This window comes from Coenobita brevimanus, chromosome 78, assembly GCF_032717465.1.
Source record: "Coenobita brevimanus isolate Jiangsu-jjx chromosome 78, ASM3271746v2, whole genome shotgun sequence".
In the NCBI taxonomy this organism is placed as follows: domain Eukaryota; kingdom Metazoa; phylum Arthropoda; class Malacostraca; order Decapoda; family Coenobitidae; genus Coenobita; species Coenobita brevimanus.
The window spans coordinates 39,974,666-39,999,705 of NC_137031.1; the positions used below are offsets into that span (position 1 = coordinate 39,974,666).

Below are 25,040 nucleotides of genomic sequence, written 5' to 3' on the forward strand. Positions count from 1 at the left end.
TCATCTGACCTTGCATCATTCTTTCATTTTCCCTCTTCCCTCTTTTCCTTTAGTAAGCCACATTTCTCTTGAGTTAGGCACCTTTTTATCCATACTTCTTTGTATTCCTCTGATTCCTTAAGTTTGTTATCATTTTTTAATACCTCTGCTACAGTGTTCACACTTTGGAAGGTTACATGCAGGGGCTTTGGGCTGTTTCTCTCATATTTTCCTAATTCCTTAAAATTCCTTTACATCTTTCTCACAGATTTCCTCTGATACTATTTTCAGGATGTTCATTATATTTACAATCTCCTTGTTATCTCTGGTGATTCTATTCCTTATTTCTTGTTCATCTTTACCAGTGATGACTATAGATTTGTTAATCCCAGCTGTTTCCTTTATCAGCCTTGGGTTTTTTCTTATGATGTCTTTCACTTCTCTTGTCATGTCTTTTGCGTCTGCCTTGGTTTTTAGATCTTGGCATGTTTTGGCTACTTCTGCCCATGTATTTTGTACTTCCTCTGTGTAATTTTTCATAATTTCATTTGCCTGAGTTTTCTTCTCTTCAGTGTCTCTGCTTTGTACTATCTCATTACGTGCTTGTCTGATTATGTCTTTATCATTATTGTACTCCTTCAAAACTCTCTCATGGGTGACTACTGCATTTCCCATTCCGTTCATTTTTTTCATCAGAATGTCAGCCTCAGCCTTTAGCTCACCTATTGTGTGTGTGTGTGTGTATTTACGTTTCGTTTTTAAAGGCTCCAACATGCTTGCATGCGTCGGGCTTAGTCACCTAATGGGGGCTCTCCATGCTGCATGATCCATTGCAGCCTCCCTATTCAGTCCCTTAACCCTGAGCTCACACTTAATGACCTCGTCCCATGTCTTTCTCGGTCTACCCCTCGTAACTCCACACCCAATATTAACACTTCTCACCTTCCTCACTCAGTTATCATCCACCATCCTCTCAACATGTCCAAACCATCTCAATCTACCTCTCCTCATCACAACACCAATACACTCCAGTCCTATCCTACCTCTCAACTCTTCCATCGTGTACCCAGCCCCTCCAGACCTGGGACGCAGCGACACACTACACATCCACCTAATCATTGTCATTTCTGTACGTCTGAGCCGGCGAATATCCTCCTCCTTCACTGCCCAGGTCTCACTACCATACAGCATTACAGTCCTAACACATGCTGCATACAAAGACCCCTTAGCACATAGGGAGAGTCCTCTCAATGTCAGGAGAGGCAAGAGCTCCCTGAACTTCTTCCAGCCACTTCTCACCCTAGCCACAGAGCTAGCTCCAGCCCCACCTCCAGCACACAACATGTCTCCCAAATAACAAAACTGTTCCATACACTCAAGAGATTCACCAGCAAGTTCAATCCTTTCACGCCTGACAATCTCCACCTGCTCTCCCCAACACGCCGTACACATAAAATCAGCATTATCTCGCAGTCTACCTCTGATACCACTACATCTCTTATGCACCCATTTATCACAAACACCGCACAAGATGGAATTACTTCCCACGCCCTTGTGGCAAACTGCACATGGCCACTCTCCCTCGTCTTTGACAGTACCGCCACCTACCCTAGATAACATCACTTTTGTTTTATCTGCATTTACCCTTAAGTCCTTGTGCCCCATACCATCTCTCCACTTCCTAAACCTTTCTTCTGCCTCCCTTTCATTCTCTGCAATCAACACCAAATCATCAGCATACAACAACTCCCATGGGAGTCCGTTTCTAAAGTCACGTGAAAGGGCTTCAAGTACCATGATAAACAACATGGGACTCAAAACTGACCCCTAATGCACACCAACATTCACGGAAAACCCTTCACTCAAATCTCCATTCACTCTTACCTGGGTGTGAGCACCCACGTTGTGATATACAGGAAATGAGCTACGCTTGTAGGGTCCTGTCTCTGTTTCTCAGTAAGTCAAATTTAGCTTTAAACTCGTTTAAGTTTTTAGACTGGATGATCTCTTTGTCCAGGCTATTCCACAGGTCTATACATCTGTAAGGAAAACTACATTTCTTGATATCCTTCAAGCAGCTTGGTTTCTTCAGTTTCATTGCGTGTCCTCTTGTTACTCTCTTATCCATAAAAACAGATCTTCTTTGTCAATTTTATCTACTCTCATCATGGTCCTGAACACTGCAATAATGTCTCCTCTCTTTCTTCTTTCTTCTAAGGAAGGCAAAAACAGCTTTTCCAACCTCTTTCTGTATGACAGATCTGGCAGACTGGGGACCATTTTGGTTGCTGTTCTTTGTATTCTTTCAATCTTGTTTATATCTTTTTTTTTGCGTGGGGACCACACTACTGCTGCCTATTCTAACCTGGGGCGAATCAAGGCCACTATCAATTTTTTCATCATCTCCTCATCCATATAATGAAAAGCTACTCTTATATTAGTCAGGAGTTTATACATATCTCTAACTGCCTTGTTAATGTGTTTTTCAGGTGACAAACTGTCCTGGACCAGCACTCCCAAATCTTTCTCTTCTCTCGCTTTTGTGATTGGTTCATTACCTATCAAATAATTCAATGATGGCCTCTTGGTACTTTTACCCATTTCCAATATTTTACATTTCTTTGCATTAAATTTCATTTCCCACATCCGGCTCCAATCGTGTATCCAATCGTGCGTGTGTGTGTGTGTTCTTACCTAATTGTATCTTTACAGGAATGTGTCAAGCTCATACTGTCCTGTGTATTAAACCATTTTTATCCAACATATCCTTAAATTTATGAATAATTTTGGCACAGTTTCAGTTGGCAGTGCATTCCACTGATCAGTGTCCCTTTTTGGGAAGCTGAATTTCCTTGTTTTTGTCACCTCTCTTTTTATGCAGTTTTTTGCAGTGTCCTCTTGCTGATGTCTCCCCATAGGTTATATACTCATCGATGTCTATTTTCTCTTTTCCTGAGATGCATTTATACTGTATAGTGTAATCTAGTCTCCTCTTTTCATTCTCTTGTAAATGTTGGTAGGTTCAGTTTTTCTTGCCTTTCTTCATAGCTTAAATCCTTTAGGCTTGGTGCTCATATTGTAGCAGCCCTTTGTACTTTCTCAATCTTACATATTTTTTGAGATGAGGATTCCAGACTACTGATGCACGTTCCAGGGTTGGTCTGATGAATGATGTTACTATCTTTCTCAGCATGTCTTCATTTATATATGTAAATGCTCTTCTCACATTAGCAAGCAGTATGTGCATGTTTCGTACCTTCTCATCTATGAGGTCAGCTGGTGATAGTCTGTTATTGATAATCACTCCAAGGTCCTTCTCTTTTTCTGATGTGCTGGGGTTTATTGCTCACATAATGCCACTCAGGGATGAGTGAGGCTGGTCACTCTTATCTTAAATGTCAGGACCAACTTGCCTAGCCCTGGGCTCCTATGCTTCTCATGGGGCAGTGTAGGATTGGATGGATGGATGTAGAGTTTAACTTCCTAGCTTATAATCCCAATCTGGTCTTTTTCAACTTTTACCAAACCTAATTATGTGGCATTTGTCCACATTGAAATCCATTTGTCATCTATTGCTCCATTCATGAAGCTTATTTAATTCTTCTTGTAGCTCTCTGCAAGAGAGTGTGTTTGTAAGTCTCCTTTGTATTTTTGCATCATCAGCAAACTTATTTAGATAGCTTCCATTTTCAGTATTCCTGTATCATTTATATATACTAAAAACATAATTGGTGTGTGTGTGCATGTATTTACCTAGTTGTGATATACAGGAAATGAGCTACACTCGTGGGGTCAGGTCTCTTTTTCTCAGTAAGTCAGATTTTGCTGTGAACTCGTTTAAGTTTTTAGACTGGACGATCTCTTGTCCAGACTATTCCACAGATCTGTGCATCTACATGGAAAACTATATTTCTTGTTTTCCATCAAGCAACTTGGCTTTTTCAGTTTCATTCCGTGTCCTTTTGTTACTCTCCCATCCCATACAAACAGATCTTTCCTGTCAGCTTTGTCTACTCCCATCATGGACCTGAACACTGCAGTCATGTTGTCCCTCTCTCTCCTTTCTTCTAAGGAAGGCAGATCCAGCTTTTCCAGCTTCTTTCTGTACGACAGATCTGCCAGGCTGGGAACCATCTTGGTTGCTGTTCTTTCTTTGTGTGTGTGTGTGTGTGTGTATGTAAGATGAATCTAGCATTCAGAAGATTAATATGTATGTAACTTCAATGCTCATGTTAGTTCTTTGCAGAATCGTACTGTTACCATGTAGGGACAGTGGTAGACAGAACCAGTACTGATGGGGAAGGGATGTCTGTAGTGAGAATTATGCATATTGAAGTCATATTGTTGGAGTAGCTGTGTTGCATGTAGATTCATATGTTAGCCCTTTCTCTCACACTACCTATATTTTTAAGTGGTCCTGTCTGTGAAATGTTGTTTCTTGTATCTTAATAGAAGGACTTTATAATTGTAAATTGTATCATTGATTTATTCTGTTACAGCCTGGCAGTAACAGTTGATGTAGCACAAGCTACCTCTGTGACGCAAGAGGAAGTGACTACAATCAGCCATGTGGACTACATCTCCTCTGATGTTGTGGAAGATACTCTCAGACATCCCACGGAAGTTGTTGATAATGTGATAGTAGAAGGTAGCATTAATTGTGATGTAAATGATGTCCTGACTCTTCAGGATGATTCATTATTACTATTACCTCCCAAACTTCCATTTACATCCACTCAGTTGCCAGAGCCAAAAGTCACAAGGAACTCTTATGCCTCAGATGATTCTTTTAACCTGACTCTCCAAGGTAGCCCACTGTTGCTGCCACAGAAACTCCCATTCACTTCTACTCAGTTAATAGATTCAAGAAGTAATGGTACAAGTAGCTGTGCTGAAGAAGTCCCAGGTGATAAAGAACATTCAGTTGATAAGGAGACCTCAGGTGGAAAAGAGGATAAAGATGATAAAGGGGTCTCAGATACTGTGGTTAATAACAGAGCTCAGGTATCACCAGTAATTTATCACCCATCTAAAAGAAGAAAATCCTTCTCACTGCCAGTGGTAGACTCCTCACCTTTTCACCTTCTAGATGGAAGTGGGACACCACAGAACCAGCCAAGATCCATATCCCCACAATTGTTTGATGATGATGATTTCTTTCTAGATGACTCTTCTGTTACAGCAGTACAGAATTTTAATAGACCTGCAGATACCACACCATGCAGTGTCTCAGATAGCAAAGAAAGTCTTTTTGGTTGCACAGCTTCGGAAACACTTCCTTTACGTATTGAAATGCAGGATGATTCAAGCGCTGTGACATTAACATCACAAGCCGTCCCACACAGAACACAACTTTCCAAGAAGAAAGTCTCACCAACTTGCAGCACAGTGAAGAAAAGCAGTGGGAAGGAAAACAGTGGTATGTTGGAGATCGTTTTATGAGTCTTCTAAAATAGGGAGAATAATATCTTGTAGGTAAGAAAAGATTGCTTTTTATATATAGAGAGAGAGAGGGTAGTACAGTAAGACCTCATTATAACGGACTAATTGGGGCCCAAGTCATTCCGAAAAAAGCGAAATTCCGATAAAAGCAACATCCGGACTTTCCCCAGCAAACCCGGACATTTGCCGATATATCAGACATTAGTCTGGATATCACCAATGGTTTTTAAAATGTTTTTACCACCATTGCAGTATTGTACTGTATTATACCTTCACTACAATATCCAATTAGTATATCCATCCATCATCCAATCCTACATTGCCCCAAGAGGACCGTAGGAGCCCTGGGCTAGGCAGTTGGTCTCGACATTTAAGATGAGAGTGACCAGCCTCACGCATCCCTGAGTGGCATTACACGAGCAATCAACCCCAACCACCTTGGATATAAACCTTCACTGGCTCAATCTGACTGGAGCGCAATAATTACCCACTAAACCACCAGGTGCCAAAATTTGGTTATATGGTTACCACCCAGCATAGTAAATGGTTTCCCGGTGTACAGGAAACCATTTGGCTTATCACTCAGTGTAGAGTCATCCACAGACAGAAGGAAAAGGAAAGAATGAAGGAAAGAAAGACAGAAGAGGGAGTGTAAAGTCACCCGTAGGCAGAAGGACGAGGAAAGAATAAAGGATAGAAAGACAGAAGAGGATGGAAGAGAGGAAAGGGCAGACACCTGAGAGCAGCGATACATCGAATGAGTGGATGGTGAGCGCCCCCACCTACCGCTAATTTATATAATAATACTGTACTGTACACTGATAGACATGTCATTTATTTACCTTACTGTGGTGAACATAACTCAAGTGGTCAGGCAGTTCGGACTGCTTCTGGCTTTATTGGACTTTTTCTGATATATAGGAATTTAGTATGGTAGCTCCTCGGTTCTGATAAAAGTGAATACCGGTCTATTGAAGTTCGTTATTTCAAGGTTCTACTGTATCGTGTAGGTAAGAAAACATTAGATATTAAAATATAATAATAATGATAGTTGTTATTATGAATCAGTTGTTATTGCTACATTTTATTTTTATTGGGTATTTTCACTAGAAATTAGTGAACATTTCTAGATTAGTTGTAGGGAAGGCGATGCTCAGATGGATGTTTAATTTCATCTGTCACAGTGAATGATTTTAGATATAAATTTAGTGAGATACAGGGTCAGGCTGATGTATATATATATATCCACTCACTCGATGTAGTGCTGCTTGGATGTCTGCCCTTTCCTCTTTTCCTTCTTTCCTCTTCTGTCTTTCTTTCTTTCACTCTTTCCTCCTCCTTCTGCCTACAGGTGATTTTACACTCCCTCTTCTGTCTTTCTTTCCTTCATTCTTTCCTCTTCCTTCTGCTTATGGGTGAATCCACACTAAGTGACAAGCCAAATGGTTTCCTGTACACCAGGAAACCATTTACTACACTGGGTGGAAACCATGTAATCAAATTATCGTGTCTGGTGGTTTAGTGAGTAATTAAGGTGCTCCAATCGGATTGAACCAATGCAAGTTTATATCCAAGAGGTGGTTGGGGTTTATTGCTTACGTAATGCCACTCAGGGATGAGTGAGGCTGGTCACTCTCATCTTAAATGTCAGGACCAACTTGCCTATCCTTGGGCTGTTACGCTGCTCATGGGGCAACATCGGATTTTACGATGGGTGGATGGATAGTTACTAGCATGTAAAAGATACCCACTCTGATATCTTTACAGTAGTTATGATTAAAGTAGTCTTAGGATATCACAGTCCACTGAATCCAGTATTAGTGCCTAAATGGTGACATATGCAAGTGTGTGACACTATCATTTGGCATGTTGGTGGTTTTATGGTCCTCAAAGAGTGAGTATCTTAGCCTATAGCCCCATGGTATTCATGTCCAGGTCCAGTCTGTGCAGCCCACATACAATTCTTTACCGTTCCATTTACATAGATCTCACTCTTCACTAGTATAGGCACTAACTTTTTTTTTTTTTCCACAGTTGGCTCTTATTGCATGAAAGTATTCATAGCACTGGTCAGTATTCCATACATGCATGGATCAACCTTGTTTCCTTGATTGCAGTTCTCCAAGCTGCATGGTGTACAGCTTCTCTGAAAGGCTTTCTAAACTTATGATAATTTTTCAGGATGATACTCCATTTTTTCCTCGATCTGTCTACCGAGGCTCTCAGTTTCTACTGTCACATTTGTGTAGTGCTTCAACCTTCACTCAGTTACTCTTACAACATTCTTTCCACGTGGCCAAATCATATTTGTTTGCTAGTGTGCATCACCTCAGTCGGACAATACTGTACTCATCATGTGCCCAATACCTGTACTATACTGTACATGGTTTTTGTTTTTAATTCTAATATGACACATTTATTTTACCATTTTGTTTTCTAAGTACTCCTATCTGCAGACATCATCATTCTCAAATGTTTGTTTTGCTGCCATCCTCCAAAATGTTCAGCTTTGTACTACCTCTGAAATCAGGAGCATAGAAGCCCAGGACTAAGCATTCACAGACTTTTAAGGGAAGATGCTTCTGAGTGGCTTTATGTGAACAGTGACTCACAACTAATCCCTAGACACTACACTCTTTCATTTACATCTAGTTGCTGCTTCTTCTCCCACTAGATCGTGATGTCTCCAGTTATTTGTTATATGGTTACCACCCAGCTTAATAAATGATTTTGTGGAGTACAGGAATCTGTTTGGCTTGTCACTCTACTTGGATTCATAATCATACAATTTCCCTTTCATATGGAGAGAGTCCCTTTTATTTTGTCAGTAAAAGAATCAGCTTGAAATTTTTGCACCCATTTGTGATTTTCACAAGAGAACTGGCTTCTGGACCACCTTTACTTTAACCATGATACTCAAAGTAGCAGTATTCATGGGCACAGTCCAGAGCCAAGTCCCATGTGACAATGTCTTCTAGCCTTTGCTGGATCATATTCTTATTTGCATATGATGCATTCATATTTGGTTGCAATGTGCAATTTGCCTTTCACACTGCTGTTGCTTTTAGATGCCTACCCACTGCATACACTACACATGGAGTCATTACCAGTCCATTTCTTGCATACAGCACAAGACTGTTAACCACTCTGCACTAATGTGTTTCTGTCCAGTACACCAACCACACACTGTAACACCTTCACGTTGATGTACTTCTTGAATGTTGGTATTTATCTCAGGAGAGATTTTGTAATTGGGGGGAGTATACCTTCATCAGCACCTTCACCTATATACAGTAGATTTTTCGTAAGTTGAATAAAATCATTTGCTGGTAGCAAGAATTAAGGTAAAAACTGTGCCACTGACATAAAGGCATTAATCATCTCCAGATTCTCTCTCAAATCAATATAGCGCACTCACCATCCATTCACTCAATGTTGTGCTGCTCTCGGGTGTCTGCCCTGTCCTATCCTCCATCCTTCTTTCCTTCCATCTTCTTCTGTCTTTCTTTCCTTCATTCTTTCCTCGTCCTTCTGCCTACGAGTGACTTTACACTCCCTCTTCTGTCTTTCATTCCTTCATTCTTTCCTCTTCCTTCTGCCTATTGGTGACTCTTCACTGAGTGACAAGCCAAATGGTTTCCTGTACACCAGGAATCTATTTACTACACTGGGTGGTAACCATATAACCAAATTTGGGCACCAGGTGGTTTAGTGGGTAATTATTGTGCTCCAATCAGATTGAGCCGGTGAAGGTTTGTATCCAAGGGATGGTTGGGGTTTATTGCTCACGTAATGCCACTTAGGGATGAGTGAGGTTGGTCATTCTCATCTTAAATGTCAGGACCAACTGCCTAGCCCCGGGCTTCTACGCTCCTCATGGGGCAACGTAGGATTGGATGATGGATGGATGGATCGATCAGTAAAGCACATACACTCACTCTTCTTACTATGTTTCCCATCAGGTCCTTTTATGCTATATGTAATCAACACCAAATCATCATCTGTACAGTATATACATAGGAATACCTGCCATGACAATCCATATCAGAAATCCCATGAAAGTAATTTTAGCACCATGATAAACAGAAGAGTGTTGAATGCAGACCCCATAGGTAACTTCTTCACTCTGGTACGTTTTTCTTGAGATGCATACATATTCATTATGGTACTGTGCAGACCAGCCACTCTGTCTGGCTAATTCATGCCCACTGTATGACCCCTGACACCCTTATAGATGCATTCTCCAGTTCACACACATGTATGGAGTTCCACATAGCTATTGTTGAATAAGTCTTGTGTTTAACTGAAATTATGTTGTGCATAGTGGATGTTTGGCTGTAGCTTATGTCTTATTACTTCCTTCTTCCTATGAGTGACTTTATACTGCCTTGTTTTTCTGTCTGTCCTTCATTCTTTCCCCTTCCTTCTGCTTTTGGGTGACTCTACACTGAGTGGCAAGCCAAATGGTTTCCTGTACACCAGGAAACCATTTACTACACTTGGTGGTAACCATATAACCAAATTATGGCACCTGGTAGTTTAGTGGGTCATTAAGGCTCTCTACTCGGATTGAGCCTGTGTAGGTTTTATCCAAGGGGCGGTTAGGGTTTATTGCTCACTTAATGTCACTTGGGGATGAGTGAGGCTGTTCACTCTTATCTTAAATGTCAAGATCAACTTGCCAAACCCTGGGCTCCTCCGCTCCTCGTGGGACAACATGGGATTGGATGGATGGTTGGATGGTAGTAGTAGTTGTTCCCTAGGCAGTCTGACCGTACAGCCCCGAGTCCCTAAGGAAGGCCACGGTTGAGACCGGGCTTTCTGACAGAGCTCTCAAGAAGTGTATGTTGTGTTGTTGGCGCAAGCGATTGTGTGCAATGCAGTCTTCCATAATGTGCCTAATAGTATGGGGTGCTGTGTTCCATCCTGGACAGGCATCAGCAACTGGGTCATCCAGTCTCTTCTGATAACTCAGGAGGGCTGGATGATGTCCACATCTCAGCCTGGCCAGGTGGACCCTGTCCTCATGAGGGAGGTAGAAGGGTGGATATCGGGAGGCTGTGCAGGCAACTGTGTGTCGTCTTTGAGTGACTGAATGGAGCGGCGAGTGATGTGAACATGGATATGCTTGTGGAAGCTTGTTTGAGGCGAACGAGGGGGGAGAGATGACTGTATTTGTGTATGATGTCAGGTACTGGATGTTGTTTTGATGTTTCTTGGTGTGTGTGGATGCGCTGCCGTGTAGTGTAGTGGATAGTGTGGGTTTGTGGAGGCTGCGTCAAGAATTTTTGTGCCTCTCATGTCTAGATGATCCTTGACTTCGAGGACTTTGGTTTCTTGGTGTAGATGGCCTGTAGGTTTACTAGCTGTGCAGCGTGTGATTATTTTTAGGGCCTTGTTCTGTATGGTCTGTAGGGTGTTGTAGTGTGTTTTAGTGATGTTAGAAGCCCAAGCAGGGCTTGCATAATTCATCACTGAAAGTATATATTGTTTGTTTACTGTGGTGGTGGTTTTTTTGTTGTGTCCAAATGTTGTATGGGCAAGTGACCTTAGGGCATTGAGTCTTGGTCTTAATTTATCTTTAATGTTTGTGATCTGTTGCTTAAATGACATTGATGTATTTTGTTACACCAAGTATTTTGGGTGTGTGTATGTTTGGTAGTGGGGTGTTGTTTATGGTGAGATGTGGAATGTGACTTGTGTTCTGCTGCCCGGTTTGTGAGAAGGGTCACTGTATATTTGGATGGGGCTATATTGAGCCTGTTTGTGGTGAACCATTCATGTCGTATGCTGAGGTAAGGTTGGAGGATGTGTGTGGCTGTGTTTGTGTTTTGGTGTGTACACATAAAATGTTATGTCATCTGCATAGGAAGCTATGTGTATCTGATGTGTAGGGTGTGGGTATGTCATGCATGTATATGTTAAAGAGTGTAGAGGACAAAACAGATCATTGAGGGATGTTGTTTGTGAAGTTTCTGATGTTCAGTGACTGACTGGCAAATGTTATATGTGCACATTGCCTGCTAAGTTGTTTTGCCATCGATCTTTTTGTATTATTGTGCATGTTTGTGTTGAATATTTTGTTTGTGAGGTTATGGCAGGGGATGGCATCAAATGCTTTGTTAATGTCTAGTGTGGTTAGGAGTGTTCTGTTTGTTGGCCTAGCTGAATTGATGCCATCAAAAACTCTTTGCGTAAGATCTGTAAGAAGAGTGTTTGTGGAGTGTAGCAGCCTAAAACCATGTTGTGGTGGGGCTAGGGGGATGTGAGGTGTTACTAATTGTAGTACTAGTCATTCAGCAACATTGGAGGGGGTGCAAAGGAATGCGATGGGGTGGTGTGAGGAAGGCAGTATGGGGTCTTTATTGGGTTTGGGGATAGTGATGATAATGCCATGCTTCTAGATGTTGGGTATTATGTTGTGTGAGTAGCTGTAGTTTGATATGTTGGTGAGTGCTTGTATGTCTTGTTGTCCAAGATGTTTAAGGCGTATGTTGCTTATGTTGTTAGGTCCACAGGCAAGTGAGTACTTAAGGTTGCTAATGATGTGCTTTGTCTGGTTGTAAGTGAAGGGTGAGAAGTCTGGGTCTGTGGGGACTTGTCTCTTGTGTCGGATGACACGATGGTCATTGCCATGGGGGCTTGGATGATTGATGTGTGAAAAGTGATTGATGAGACTGTTTACTTGTTGTTTGTTTGAGGGTATGGTGTCTGTTGTTGTGATGGCAGCATGTGATTGTGAAGTGTTGCCATTGGAGAGTGTGATGCTGTTTAGTGTTTTTATAGAGTTTGCTGGTGTTTGTTTTGTGATCAGGTGTTTGGAGATAATTATTACAATTTAGTGTTTGCTGCTCGGATATTTTATTGTTTATTTGAGTGTTGAGTTCTTGTATTTGTTGTATGGTGTCCTGTGCATGGGATATTGGGGAGTGTTGAAGTGTGTCATGTTGACTGATGATGCCTTGAATTTTTGGTGTGAAGTTGGGGTTGTGTGTCTTTTTGAGGGATGTCTTTTGTTTGCATTTTGAATAATTGTATTGAAGGTTTGCACAGCATTGTTGATGTTTGTGATGGGTGTACTGTTAGTGTTTCAAAGTATTGTTCTGTTACAGTTGTGAAGGCTGCCTAGTTGGCTGTCTTATAATCAGTGTATGTGTCTATGGCTAGCTGGGGTGATTCTGGTTTTGGTAGTGATGATGATCGGGAGGTGGTCAGAGCCAAGGGTTTTGACCACTCTCCAGGATGTTGTGGGGGTGAGGTTTGGGGAGCAAGAGGTGATGTCTGGGGATAATGGGAGGAAGAGGGCTTAGAATGGGATATGGGTATGTTGATGGAGATTGTTGAGGATGAAAAGATTATCTGTTTGGGAGTGTAGTACTGTACCAGCCCTCAGTCTGTGTCAGGGTTGTTGACATGCCAGGCCAATGCCTTGGCGTTGAAATCAACATCCAGGATGATGTTTGTTGCCTGTGCGTATTTTAATTTATTGTATTCCTCTTGTGGTTGCATGTGGAGGGAGAAATGGTTTTGTGTGTGCACTAGTATGTGAAAGGTTGATGGATGATGTTTGTTGCCTGTGTATATTTTAATTGATTGTATTTCTGTTGTGGTGTCATGTGGAGGGAGAAGCGATGTGTGTGTACACTAGTATCTGAAAAGTACTAGGGTGATGGGTCCACCGCCACTGCTGTCGGCCCAGGCTTGTCTGACGTTGGTGAAGTTATGAAATGTAGGTGTTTTTTGTGTTCTGCATAGTTTTGTTTCTTGTAAGATGGCAGTGTGTATGTTTTGTTGTTTGGTGAATTGTGTGAATTCTTGTTTTTTGGTGTTTATGCCATCTGTGTTTATTTGAAGAACGTCATTGTTGTGTGTACAATGTCTGTTGGGTGCTGTAGCACAGGGGGGGGAGGTGGGGGTGTGGGTTGAGGCAAAGGGGTAGGAGAAAGTTGTGATAGAGCATTAGACTGGGGTAGAATGGGAGGGGTTGGGGAATTGGATGGTGTAGGAAAGATCAGTGGGTTAGGCTGAGGAGGTGTGGAGGAAGTAAATGAGGAGCTGGTTTGGGGGGGGGGGGGTTAGAAGGTGGGAGGCAGGATTAGATCCAGGTGTTTGTGTAATGTTCTCTGGATGCAAGTGTTGTGCAGGTGAAATGGGTCCAGTTCTTGCAGGAACTGCACTAAACTGAACCCATTGTCTGTCAGCTCGAAGTGATGCGTTTTGAGCATATTGAACATATGTATTTGTTGATAGGTCCAGCATTGCTCTCAGCGTCACCAGCTAGAGTAAGTCTTCGAGACTGACTGCAGGTGAGTCATTTGTTGGTGGAGAAAAACAGTGTTGTTGTATGTGTTGTGTTGGGAGATGTGGTACTTGCACGGGCGACCGAAGCCACTCCCAGGTTCTCAGGCCCCGTGAGGGGCTGAGGAAGTTTGCGGTGGTTTGGCCCCCATTCTGTCCTCCTCCTCTACTTTGACAGGCACCAAGGGGTGGACCCATGATGAAGATGCCACTGCTTCAGGTCCTCTTATTACTGTTAACCTCCATGGCCCATGGATGTCTTGTTATTTTATTTTTGCCTCTAATAGGCAGTTTTATTCAACTTACAAGAGAGATCTAGTAGTGAGTGGTTAGTGAAGGCTATACCCAGCACCAGTTCATGGAGTCTTTTTAAAGCTGAATAAACTTAACTGCGGATGGCAAGAATAAATATGTGACATTCTTCAAATGAAGGGGTTAATACCAACACTGTTTATTTTCAGGGTGCAGTAACCAACCAAGAAAGCAATCATTAGGCAGCCAACGACTCTCTTTGTCTTGTATAGATGATGAAGATATGGAAGATTTCAATCCAAACCAGGTATTTAAAGCATCCCCATGAAATGAGGAAGTGTTTATAAAGATTTTTTAATACCATCAGTGGGAACGGTTTCCTTTAAGCTTATTAAAATCATGTGATGTCAGCCATAGTTTAATAAGAGAGACTTTGGACTGAAGGCATATATAATAGAGATGGTTTGTCATCCCTTCAGCTTGAAGAAAAAAGTACACTATCTTTATTCCGTGCTTGTATACAAGGCAGTGATAAGGGGCATTAGTAGAAGCTTTTGAACCTTTCCGTTCTCACCTTTTTTTCTTTTGTTTTTTTCTATTTTTTTTTTCCAGAAAAATCTAGAATATGGTTGTTTCTATATTTGTTTGAGAAATCCTTTAGAACAGTCATTTAAGCCTTTGTAGAGCATGACATCACATGTGTACTTATTCTGGCTGGTGTCAAACAGTTTAATTCAACTGAAGGAGGCCTCAGGCCAGCAAAGAATTTACCCTTGAGTCTGGTTACATACTGTAATATTTAGTTTGTTCTTGCTGCTTCTAGATGTGTTTACCCAGGTTAGAAGAATCCATATGAGAGGGAAAGTTAACCCCTAAAGTACGCAGATCTCCCAGCCTGCCTACCCCCAGAACCGCAGGGGTCTGATTTTTCAACTTTCATCAAGGTAAAAAAATTTCTCACATCTCAAGAGCTTCAGATTACATAACTGAAAATGTATATTTCACTTTCATGTGACTAATGGTTCTTAAATATTGATCATCAAAAAATGCCAAAAATGAAAATTGTTACCCTTTGTGTATAGAGGGAGGGAAAAAAAATTGCACCAAATTAAATTTTGGTCTTATATTTTTGAAGAACTTGATTTAAAACACCAGAAAATGTATATTTCATTGTCATACATTTAATGGTTACTGCACAATCGACCGCCAAAAATAAAACAAAGTCACTCCTTGCCATGAGCAAGAATTGGACATCCTTGAGAAATAAGAGGGAATAGGGAGGTGGAGGTACTGTGGGGGGGCATCAGAAGGGGGCAAAAGGGAGGAAATATGCCTGCCACACAGACAATACAGTCTAGAGGGGGTATGAGGGGTAGTTTGGGTGGGAGGGGACACAGAGGGCAGGATCCAGTGGGGCAGAGCGAGGTGGAGAGATGGCCTGGGGGTCGGAGGGCTCACCCAGGGAGGGGGCCAGATCATGCCACCCACCACTGCATCTCTTAGTTTCCATTGGCTAAGTACCATTTACATTTTAACCTTACTGCGATCATGGGACATAGGACTTTATGCACCAAGCTCAGGAAACAATGATTTTCATACATTCTCCTGTGTGGTAGGTGAGGGCGTTCACCATCCACTCACTCGATGTAGTGCTGATGTCAGGTGTCTGCCCTTTCGTCTCCTCCATCCTCTTCTGTCTTTCCTTGTCCTTCTGCCTGCGGGTGACTTTACACTACCTCTTATGCCTTTCTTTCCTTCATTCATTCCTCTTCCTTCTTCCTTTGGGTGACTCTACACTGAGTGACAAGCAAAATGGTTTCCTGTACACCAGGAAACCATTTACTATGCTGGGTGGTAACCATATAACCAAATTATGGTGCCTGGTGGTTTAGTGGGTAATTACAGAGCTCTAATCAAATTGAGCAGGTGAAGTTATATATCCAAGGGGTGGTTGGGGTTGATTGCTCATGTAATGCCACTCAGGGATGAGTGAGGCTGGTCACTCTCATCTTAATGTTGGGACCAACTGCCTAGCCCCAGGCTCCTACGCTCCTCATGGGGCAATGCAGGATTGGGTGATGGATGGATGGGTGGAGTACTGAAGGGGTTAATGAAGGTGATATCTAATGCCTCCAGTTGAAAATGCAAATCTTAAAGCTGAGTATGATCGAGAAACAGCAAGAACAGGTAATAAAATGTGCTATCCAGTGGCAGGGGTTAAAGCTCCAAATTTGTGTGTGTGTCTGTGTGCGTGTGTGTGTAATTCACCGAGTGGGTCAGGATCACTTGATGGTCGTGATCATCAGCTTTTACCCTCCCTGAAGGGAGCTGAAAGCTCATTTAGTCTGATTTAAGGGCAAGGCTGTGACCTTCACACATGCACACACCAGTCCCCTTGCTCGAGGGGGACAGTAGCCTCCCACTTCGTCAGTGAAACTTTTCGCAACCTGAGCGAGGCGCGAACTCCTGTCTACCAGATGGCAAGCGAGAGCGTTACCACTGCACCAGCGAGCGGTGTGTGTGTGTGCGTGCATGCATGCGCGCACCTGCATACATGCATGCAATCAGAATGAAAAGGAGTGTTAGTTAATGAGTTTTATCTAGCTGAAGAAAAAGGGGTTACAATGATTGGGGGTTTGTAAGAGGAAGAAAATACAAACTGAGTTTTAAAAATGGAGCAAAGGATGAGGTTGTAGTACTGATGGAAGGAAAATTTTAGAAAAATGTGGTTTATTGCTAAGTTTTGAATGCAGGGTTGATGTGGATCAAGATGGTAGCAATCAGTGAGAGGAAGGCTACTGCTAGTGGTGGAATCATATGTATATATATGTATGTATGGGTTGAGGGAATGAGAGAGTGCATGGACTGCCCAAAAATAAATGAAAATGGAGTGTCTAACAGATGTATTTACTAAAAGAGGATTGGTGATTGAGAATATAGTGCATGGCTGAGGAACCCTCATTTGAGTAAATGGGCTAGGGGAGGTGATGATGATATTGAAGAAGTTTGTACTATATTGGTGGCTAGATTGGTGAAGGAGAGGCTAGGTGATGTAAATTTACAAGGGGATGGGGGGACTGGTAATTAGGAGAGGTGAATATGCATGAATTATGATAAGCAAGTTGTAAAATAAAAAAGAGAGTATATGTGAGTGAGGTGGAGGGGGGAAGAGGGAGGGGGAGGCCGAGGATGAGATGGAGGGATGGGGTGGAGAGGTATATGAGAGAGGGGGGTATGAGTTGGGAGCAGGGCAGTGAAATGGCGCAGAACAGGGCGACGTGGAGACGATTTGTTTGTGGCCACCCCAAACGGGATTGAGGCGTCTGGCAACAGATAGATAGAAAATGCTTTTGATGGCATAAGTTGTAGAGTGCCAGTAATTAGTATGTTTTGACTATGGAAGTTAAAGATATCCTCGCCATAAACTATTTATGTTATATACTCGATGCAGTGCTGCTTTGGGTTGTCTGCCTTTTCCTCTCTTCCTTCCTTCCTCTTCTGTGTTTCTTTCCTTCATTCTCTTCTCTTCTTTCAGCCTATGGATGACTCTGCATTGAGTGACAAGCCAAATGGTTTCTTGTACATCAGGAAAGCATTTCCTATGCTGGGCGGTAACCATACAACAAAATTATGGCACCTGGTGGTTTAGTGATTAATTAAGGTGCTCCAATCAGATTGAGCCAGTGCAGGTTTATATCCAAGGGGTGATTGGGGTTTATTGCTCACATAAATGCCACTCGGGGATGCATGAGGCTGGTCATTCTCATCTCAAATGTCAGGACCAACTTGCCTAGCCCCAGGCTCCTACGCTTCTCATGGGGCAACATAGGATTGGGTGATGGATATATATATATATATATATATATATATATATATATACCATCCACTTACTGGATGTAGTGCTGCTCTCAGGTGTCTGCCCTTTCCTCTCCTCCATCCTTCATTCCTTCCATCCTCTTCTGTCTTTCTTTCATTCTTTCCTCGTCCTTCTGCCTATGGGTGACTGTACACTCCCTCTTCTGTCTTTCTTTCCTTCATTCCTTCCTCTTCCTCCTGCCTGTGGGTGACTCTACACTGAGTGACAAGCCAAATGGTTTTCTGTACACCAGGAAACCATTTACTATGCTGGGTGGTAACCATATAACCAAATTATGGTGCCTGGTGGTTTAGTGGGTAATTATTGCGCTCCAGTCGGATTGATCCGGTGAAGGTTGATATCCAAGGACTGGTTGGGGTTTATTGCTCACGTAATGCCACTCAGGGATGAGTGAGGCTGGTCACTCTCATCTTAAATGTCATGACCAACTTGCCTAGCCCCAGGCTCCTACGCTCTTTATGGGGCAACGTAGGATTGGGAGGTGGTCAGAGCCAAAGGTTTTGACCACTCTCCAGGATGTAGTGGGGGTGAGGTTTGGGGAGCAGAAGGTGATGTCTGGAGATGATGGGAGGAAGAGGGCTTGATGTGGGATATGGATATGTTGATGGAGATTAATGAGTATGAAAAGATTATCTGTTTGGGGTTGTAGTACCAGCCCTCTGTCTGTGTCAGGGTTGTTGACATGCCAGGCTGAAGCCTTGGTGTTGAAATCACCACCCAGGATAATGTTGGATATGTTAGTTATGTGGTGTATTTGTGGATAGTAATTGTGTGGCACTGTGGGGGACGATTGGAGGGGAATGTATATACAGTATTGGCGATTGTTATGTGTGATTTGTTACCAGTGCGTGTTTTAATTGATTGTATTTCTGTTGTAGTGTCGTGGATGGATTTCTGTTGTAGTGTCGTGGATGGAGAAATGACTGTGTGTGTGCACTAGTATCTGCAGAGTTGATGGATTTGTGTTCCAGGGTGATCCACTGCCACTGCTGTTGCCCCAGTCTTGTCTAATGGTGATGAAATTATGGAATGTGTTGTTTTTGTGTGTTCTGCATAGTTTTGTTTCTTGTAAGATGGCGGTGTGTATGTTTTGTCATTTGATGAATTGTGTGAGTTCTTGTTTTTTGGAGTTTATGCCATCTGTATTTATTTGAAGAACGTTTACAGTAAAACCTCTACAATTCGTCATCCTTCAAGTTGGAAACCTATACAACTCGGGAGGGCTCCAAAATATTCATTTAAAAAATCAAAATTCAAAAATTCCCAAAAATACGCACGTGAGAGGAAGAGAGTCGGCAAAAATCCCCCGAACTTGGTAAAATGCCGAGTTGTACCGACATTCAGCAAGAGTAACCCGGCATCACGTGTGCATGGGGATGTAAACAAAGCCTGTTGCGTGCCACATGTGGGCCAGTTTGCCTTCGTCCACCGCCAATGTCACATTCTCTCCACTCGCTCTGCTTGTGACTAAGTGTTACGCACTCGTAAGTGGATTGTACCTGCAGAAGCTAACCATGGCGTCTCCCAATGCTACCCCGAAGCCCTCTGGACGTAAGGGAATGAAGCTGAAAACCCTGGATTATGCTCAGAAAAGGAAATCCTGGATTGGATTGAGGCTGGTGCTTCAATGAGGTCCGTATGTGTAGAGTTTGATATTTCAAGCAGCACATTCTGTGGGACTACATATTATATTTACAAATCATGATAGATAGATAGATAAATAGATAGATAGACAGCCCTCTGCGAGCCTGAGAAAAGGAAATGAGGTTTGCAACTTACACTGAGGAAAGCTGACGACAGCGGCCAGTAAGGAGATGATGCAGTTAGCTGTCAGCAGTCCTCTCGTGAACAAAGACCTAGTAACCATACACACTCCTATACACACATACTCACACACAGGCTTCTTAAACTTTCCATCCACGAGGAACACACGTGATACGTCTCCTGTTTCACCAGAATTTAGGAAAGAGAGCTCAGAAGGGGACAAGCGATACTAGAGGCAGGTCGAAGGGGAGAAGGGCTTGGCAATTTGAGAGACAGAGAGAGAGAGGGACGAGACTCTATACTTACGCTCTGTGTGAGAGACTTGTTAATATTTCCAAGACAAATAAAAATAGTCCCATACTATTCTTTACCTCTCCTGTCACTACATGACAAATGGGAAGCTACTCCAAGATATAAAAACCGCTCGTCCATAAATCTAAAATATATATATTACTCAACCACAGGAACCTACGCAGTCTTTTATGACACAAAGTCATTTATGACATTTGGTGGCAGAAGAACAAACAGAAGATTCATGTCCACTGCCTGACCATGGAAGATGCTAGTGCTGCAAAGAAGGTCAAGAAAATAAAACCAGTGAAGTACCTTTCCCTTGACGCTGCAGTGTACAATTGGTACAAACAGGAACATGCAGCAGGGGTTCCCACGAGAGGCATAGATATCCAACATGCTGCCATGAGGTTAGCCAAGCACTTGAAAATTAAGGACTTTAAGGCTAGCTGTGGGTGGCTGTTTAGGTTCCAGTCCAGACACTGCCTCTCCAACCATAAAGTTGTTGGGGAAAGTGCGAGTGCAGACCAGGCTGCTGTGGAGCCTTTCCAGAAAAAACTCCATGAGATCACTCAGAACTCTGGACTCCTCCTCTCCCAGGTGCATAGTGCTGATGAGACTGGACTTTATTAGAAGTCCATGCCCAAGAACACGCAGGCACGTAAGAGTGAGGGCCACGTCCCTGGGAGGTAGGTGGCCAAGGATCGCATTTCTGTCATGTGCTGTGCAAATGCCAATGGGACCCACTGCCTGAAGCCTGTGGTGGTTGGCAAATCAAAGAGGCCAGTTGCCATAAGGTACTTTATGGATAAACTCCCAGTAATTTACCGCAGCAGCAGGAGTGCCTGGTTCACCTGGGAGTTATTCAAGGAATGGTTCCACAATGTCTTCTTGCCAGCAGTGATCAAGTTTCAGATGGAAGAGCAGTTCATTGCCAGGGAAAATGTGACTGCCATCCTTATCCTTGACAATGCCCCAGCACATCCCAGTGAAGAAGAATTGGAAGCCCATGGGGGGAGGAGTAAGGTGCTTTTCCTGCCCCCCAACACAAGCTCTCTTATACAGCCCATGGACCAAGGCGTGATTGAGGCCATTAAAAGGCACTACAGGAACAAACAGCTGGGGTAGTGCCTGGTAGTGGAGGAGGATTCCCAAGATATGGACCAGGATACCAGGGGGGCACGATCACTTTCAAACTTTAAGGCAAACAACATCAGGAGTGCAATCTACAGCTGGGCTGAAGCCTGGAATGAACTGAAGCCCACCACACTCAGCAGTGCTTGGTAGAAGTTGCTGGAAGGGTCTGATGTAGAGGTTGACTTTACAGGTTTTGGCCCAGAGGACTTTATGGACACTGCTCATAGTGCAGGAGAGACTGAGATCACTAAGAACATAGAGGAGTGGCTGGAAGGTGATGCTCAGGACCAAGGCTACCATCACTAGAGTGAGTTGGAAATTGCCTCCAGTGTGGCTGAGGAAGTGGCACATGAAGAGAGTGAAGATGAAGAAGAGGAACAGTCACCCACAATGAAATTCTTTGAGATCCGCTTCCACCTGGACAAGTGTCTGGAGGGAATGGTGCAATATGATGGGTTTGATATGTTTTATCAAGCCCTCAGGGATGCCATAGTAGCTGTTATGAGGAGGCAACATGCTGAATTGATGTAGAAAAAGATCTCTGTCTTTTTTAAGCCAAGGGTTTCACCCAGGGAGCCTCAGCCATCCACGAGCAGTGAGTCCTCCTGTGGCTTGATCAGCACTGTGTCCTCAGACTTACCTGAGCACATTTTTCAGACTGACAGTGACAGTGATTATGTGATAAGTTAGTAGTGAATAAGTTCTGTACAGTAGTGGTTAAGTGTTTAGTGAATAAGTGCTGTACAGTAATGTTTAGTGTTTAGTTCCCCAGTATAGTACAAGTGATAAATACATTACAGTAATGGCCTTTGTAGTGTTAATTGTGCTTTACATAGTGTACGGTGTCCATACAGTACAGTAAAGGTGTGTCCAAAAGTGATCTTGAGCCCCCCTAACACCTCCAAAAACTACCAAAAGCCCTTCTCCATGCCTGGAATACACCCTACAACTGCATGGAATCATGATAAGGCAGCTTTTACTCTGTATTGTAAAAACTTTTATTTTTTTTTCCATTTTTTTCTTTTTTTTGTCTGTGCGCTGGGAGGAACTTAAAGTTTATCCCTACAACTCAGCAAATAGGCTAACTTGGCAAGGCTTGCACACGTATTATGCAGAGTTGTAGAGGTTTTACTGTATGTTGTGTGTACGATGTGTGTTGGGTGCTGCATCACCGGGGGGGGGGGGAGGTAGGGGGGGGGGAAGGGGTAGGAGTAGGTTGTGATGGAGGTAGGGGTTGGGGTGAATTAGATTTGGTTGGAATGGGAGGGATTAGGAAGTTCGATGATGTGGGAAAGATCGGTTGGTTAGGGTGAGGAGGAAGTAGGAGTGGGGTTGGTGGGGGAGTTAATGGGTCGGGGGAAGGAGCAAGTCTAGGTGTTTATGTAATATTTTCTGGATGCAATTGTTATTCATTCATTCATTGCCAGACGCCACGTATCCCAAACGGGGTGGCCAAGGGCTTAGAGTTAATTGTTTTACAGGGAGGGGCACTAATCTTCCACCAACCCCACTTGACACGTAGGGAGAACGTTATGCCAACAGCATCTGGTGTTCCCAGGCGGTCACCCATCCAAGTACTAACCAGACCCAACGTTGCTTACCTTCGCTGATCGGACGAGAAACGGTGTACTCAACGTGGCATGGCAATTGTTATGCTGGTGTAATAGGTCCAGTTCTTGCCGGAATTGCACTGAACTAAACCCTTTGTCTGTCAGCTCGAAGTGGTAGGTTTTGAGCATGCCGTACATGTGTATTTGTTGGTGGGTCCTGGATTGCTGTCAATGTCACTGGCTAGAAGAAGTCTTCGAGAATTGACTGCTGGGGAGTCATTTCTCGGTGTAAAAAAGATGGTGTTGTTGTGTGTGTTGTGTTGAGAGATGTGGTACTTGCCCGGGTGACCGAAGCCACTCCCAGGTTCTTGGGTCCTGTGAGGGGCCGGGGGGGCGGGTTTGCTGTGGTTTGGCCCCCTGATGTCCTCCTCCTCTGCTTCGACAGTCTCTGGGGGGTAGACCCACAGTGAAGACACCACCACTCCAGGTCCAGTAGTACTGCAGTTATAACACCTGGCTCATCCGACATATTAACCTAGTGGCTGAAGTTGCCCTTCTCTGGCAGTTTACCATTTGCCTTTCAGGGAATAGAGGGGAGTTGAGGGATGTTTGTAGAATTGGGTAGCAGAACCACCCTGCTGTATTGGTGCCACCACTTGAAGGCATCTTTCTCCAGCACTAATACATTTAATATTGGAGAGCAACCATTATTTTAGTAGAGTAGAGAAAGCATATAAGAAGGATTATGGAATATATCTACAAATTTTACAGATTGCATTTCGGTTTCCATACAGTAATGTTCATTTTGTCCTCAGAGTTTCCAGACACCTCGGCAGTCCAGCAGAAGCAAGAAGTTAACTGTGAAGCAGAGAGGAGTTCATTACTGTGATATTGATGACTGAGCTTTTTAAAACTCAAGTTATTTTGTTATTGCTTCATATAAGATGTTTTTAGGCTTGGTATCTAGATTTCTCTTGATGTGAATTAGGTATGAAAGAAGTTCAAAATTAGTACAGGCATCCCTCCATGATTGCTGGTTTTGTTTTTAACTTTTTTTCTTGTACTCAGTCTTAAAAACTGATACCTTACCTTGATTGCAGGTAAAATCACCTTAATCATGGTTAAGTTACAAGAAAAAATAAGGAAAACCAAATGGAATGCCAAAAATTCTGTGTGCCTTGCAGTGAAAGTGCTAAAAGAAGAAAAGAGTTTTTACTGTACCTTCTAGAGAACTGTAAGCAGTATTAATCAATGTATTTAATCTCACAAAAAAAAAAAAAAAAAAATGCTTTTTTGTTTTTGTTTATATGTTGCTTCATGAAATCCCCCAAAGGTCTCTTAACCCTTACCACACTAGTGACGTAGATCTATGTCCCCGTCAAAAACGCTGGTGACGTAGATCTTCATCCTGCAGCATTGAGGAGTCATTGCAAGCAACTGAAGTAAAGTGGAGGGTAATAATGTATCTCGCTAGCTTCAGACATTTCTCCGCTACACTTACAACACTGATTTAGGAGCACGGGAGGCGAGTGAGTCTTCACAGCTGCTCTGCTCTTAGTAACCCTGAAGATTTCATAGGTCGAGTGGCACCAACCTAACTCGATTCAACCTACTTTCTGGCTTTGGTGATTACTTTTATTAGTACCAAGGATCTTATATTGATGTATTAAACCCATTTACCCACAAAAGAAAAAAAAAAAATCCAAAATCAGTTCACAAACTTACAGATGCTTTGGTCTCTCAGTAACCTCGAAGATTTCAGAGGTATAATGGCACCAGCTTGACTTGATTCAACCAATTTTTGTGGCTTTGGTGATTACTTTTAATTGTGCCTTGGATGTTGAATTAATGTATTAAGCCCATTTAGCCAGGAAAAAAAAAACAAAATCAGCCAGTGTAGAGGGGTATCAGTTTGTCCCCCCCCCCCCCAGTGTGTTACAGGTTATTACATAATTCTGACCAGATGGATGAGTGAAAATATACTTCAGGATTTGGGCTGGCAGTGCATTAGGTCACTGAGTGCATAATTAGTATTATAACTGTGTGTCACACAGCAATTAGCCTCCAGTCATGCCAGCAGCCCTGAACAATAATGTGTTATTCACTCCACTCCCCCACCCCCCATCCTTACAAGTGCCTCAGTAGATATCAGTGATAGAAATAAGATACAGTGTTAATTTGACCGGATTAATATTTTAAGTAAAATGAAGTGTTGCTAGGCTTACTATTTGAGGGTAAATTTAACAAAAATAACAAAATGATGCATGAACTAAGAGATATGTCATATTCACAAGGACAGAAGCTGATGGTTAGGAATGTTTAATAAGAATTTTGTATTCACAGACAAAAATGATTGTGAATGTTAGATACAAGTTATGAGAATTATGAGTGAAAGGGATAATTTGGTTCATGACCGAGAAAAGCAAAATCAGTGTAAACATGACCCATCC

The 25,040-nt window shown here is 42.7% G+C and overlaps 1 protein-coding gene and 1 pseudogene across 1 annotated transcript in view; one reads left to right on the forward strand and one right to left on the reverse strand.

Annotated features, from left to right (window-relative positions):
- LOC145408810 (Fanconi anemia group J protein homolog) overlaps positions 1-23,773 on the forward strand; it is a 459,949-nt gene extending 436,176 nt beyond the window's left edge. Inside the window, exons 19-23 of the mRNA XM_080279456.1 lie at positions 4,479-4,627; positions 4,787-4,983; positions 5,278-5,398; positions 14,181-14,278; positions 23,406-23,773. Coding sequence (XP_080135582.1) covers positions 4,479-4,627; positions 4,787-4,983; positions 5,278-5,398; positions 14,181-14,278; positions 23,406-23,492 — 652 coding nt within the window. The 3' untranslated portion in view covers positions 23,493-23,773. The remainder of the gene's footprint in view (positions 1-4,478; positions 4,628-4,786; positions 4,984-5,277; positions 5,399-14,180; positions 14,279-23,405) is intronic.
- LOC145408894 (5S ribosomal RNA) lies at positions 22,574-22,692 on the reverse strand (annotated as a pseudogene).
- Positions 23,774-25,040: the final 1,267 nt, after the last annotated feature.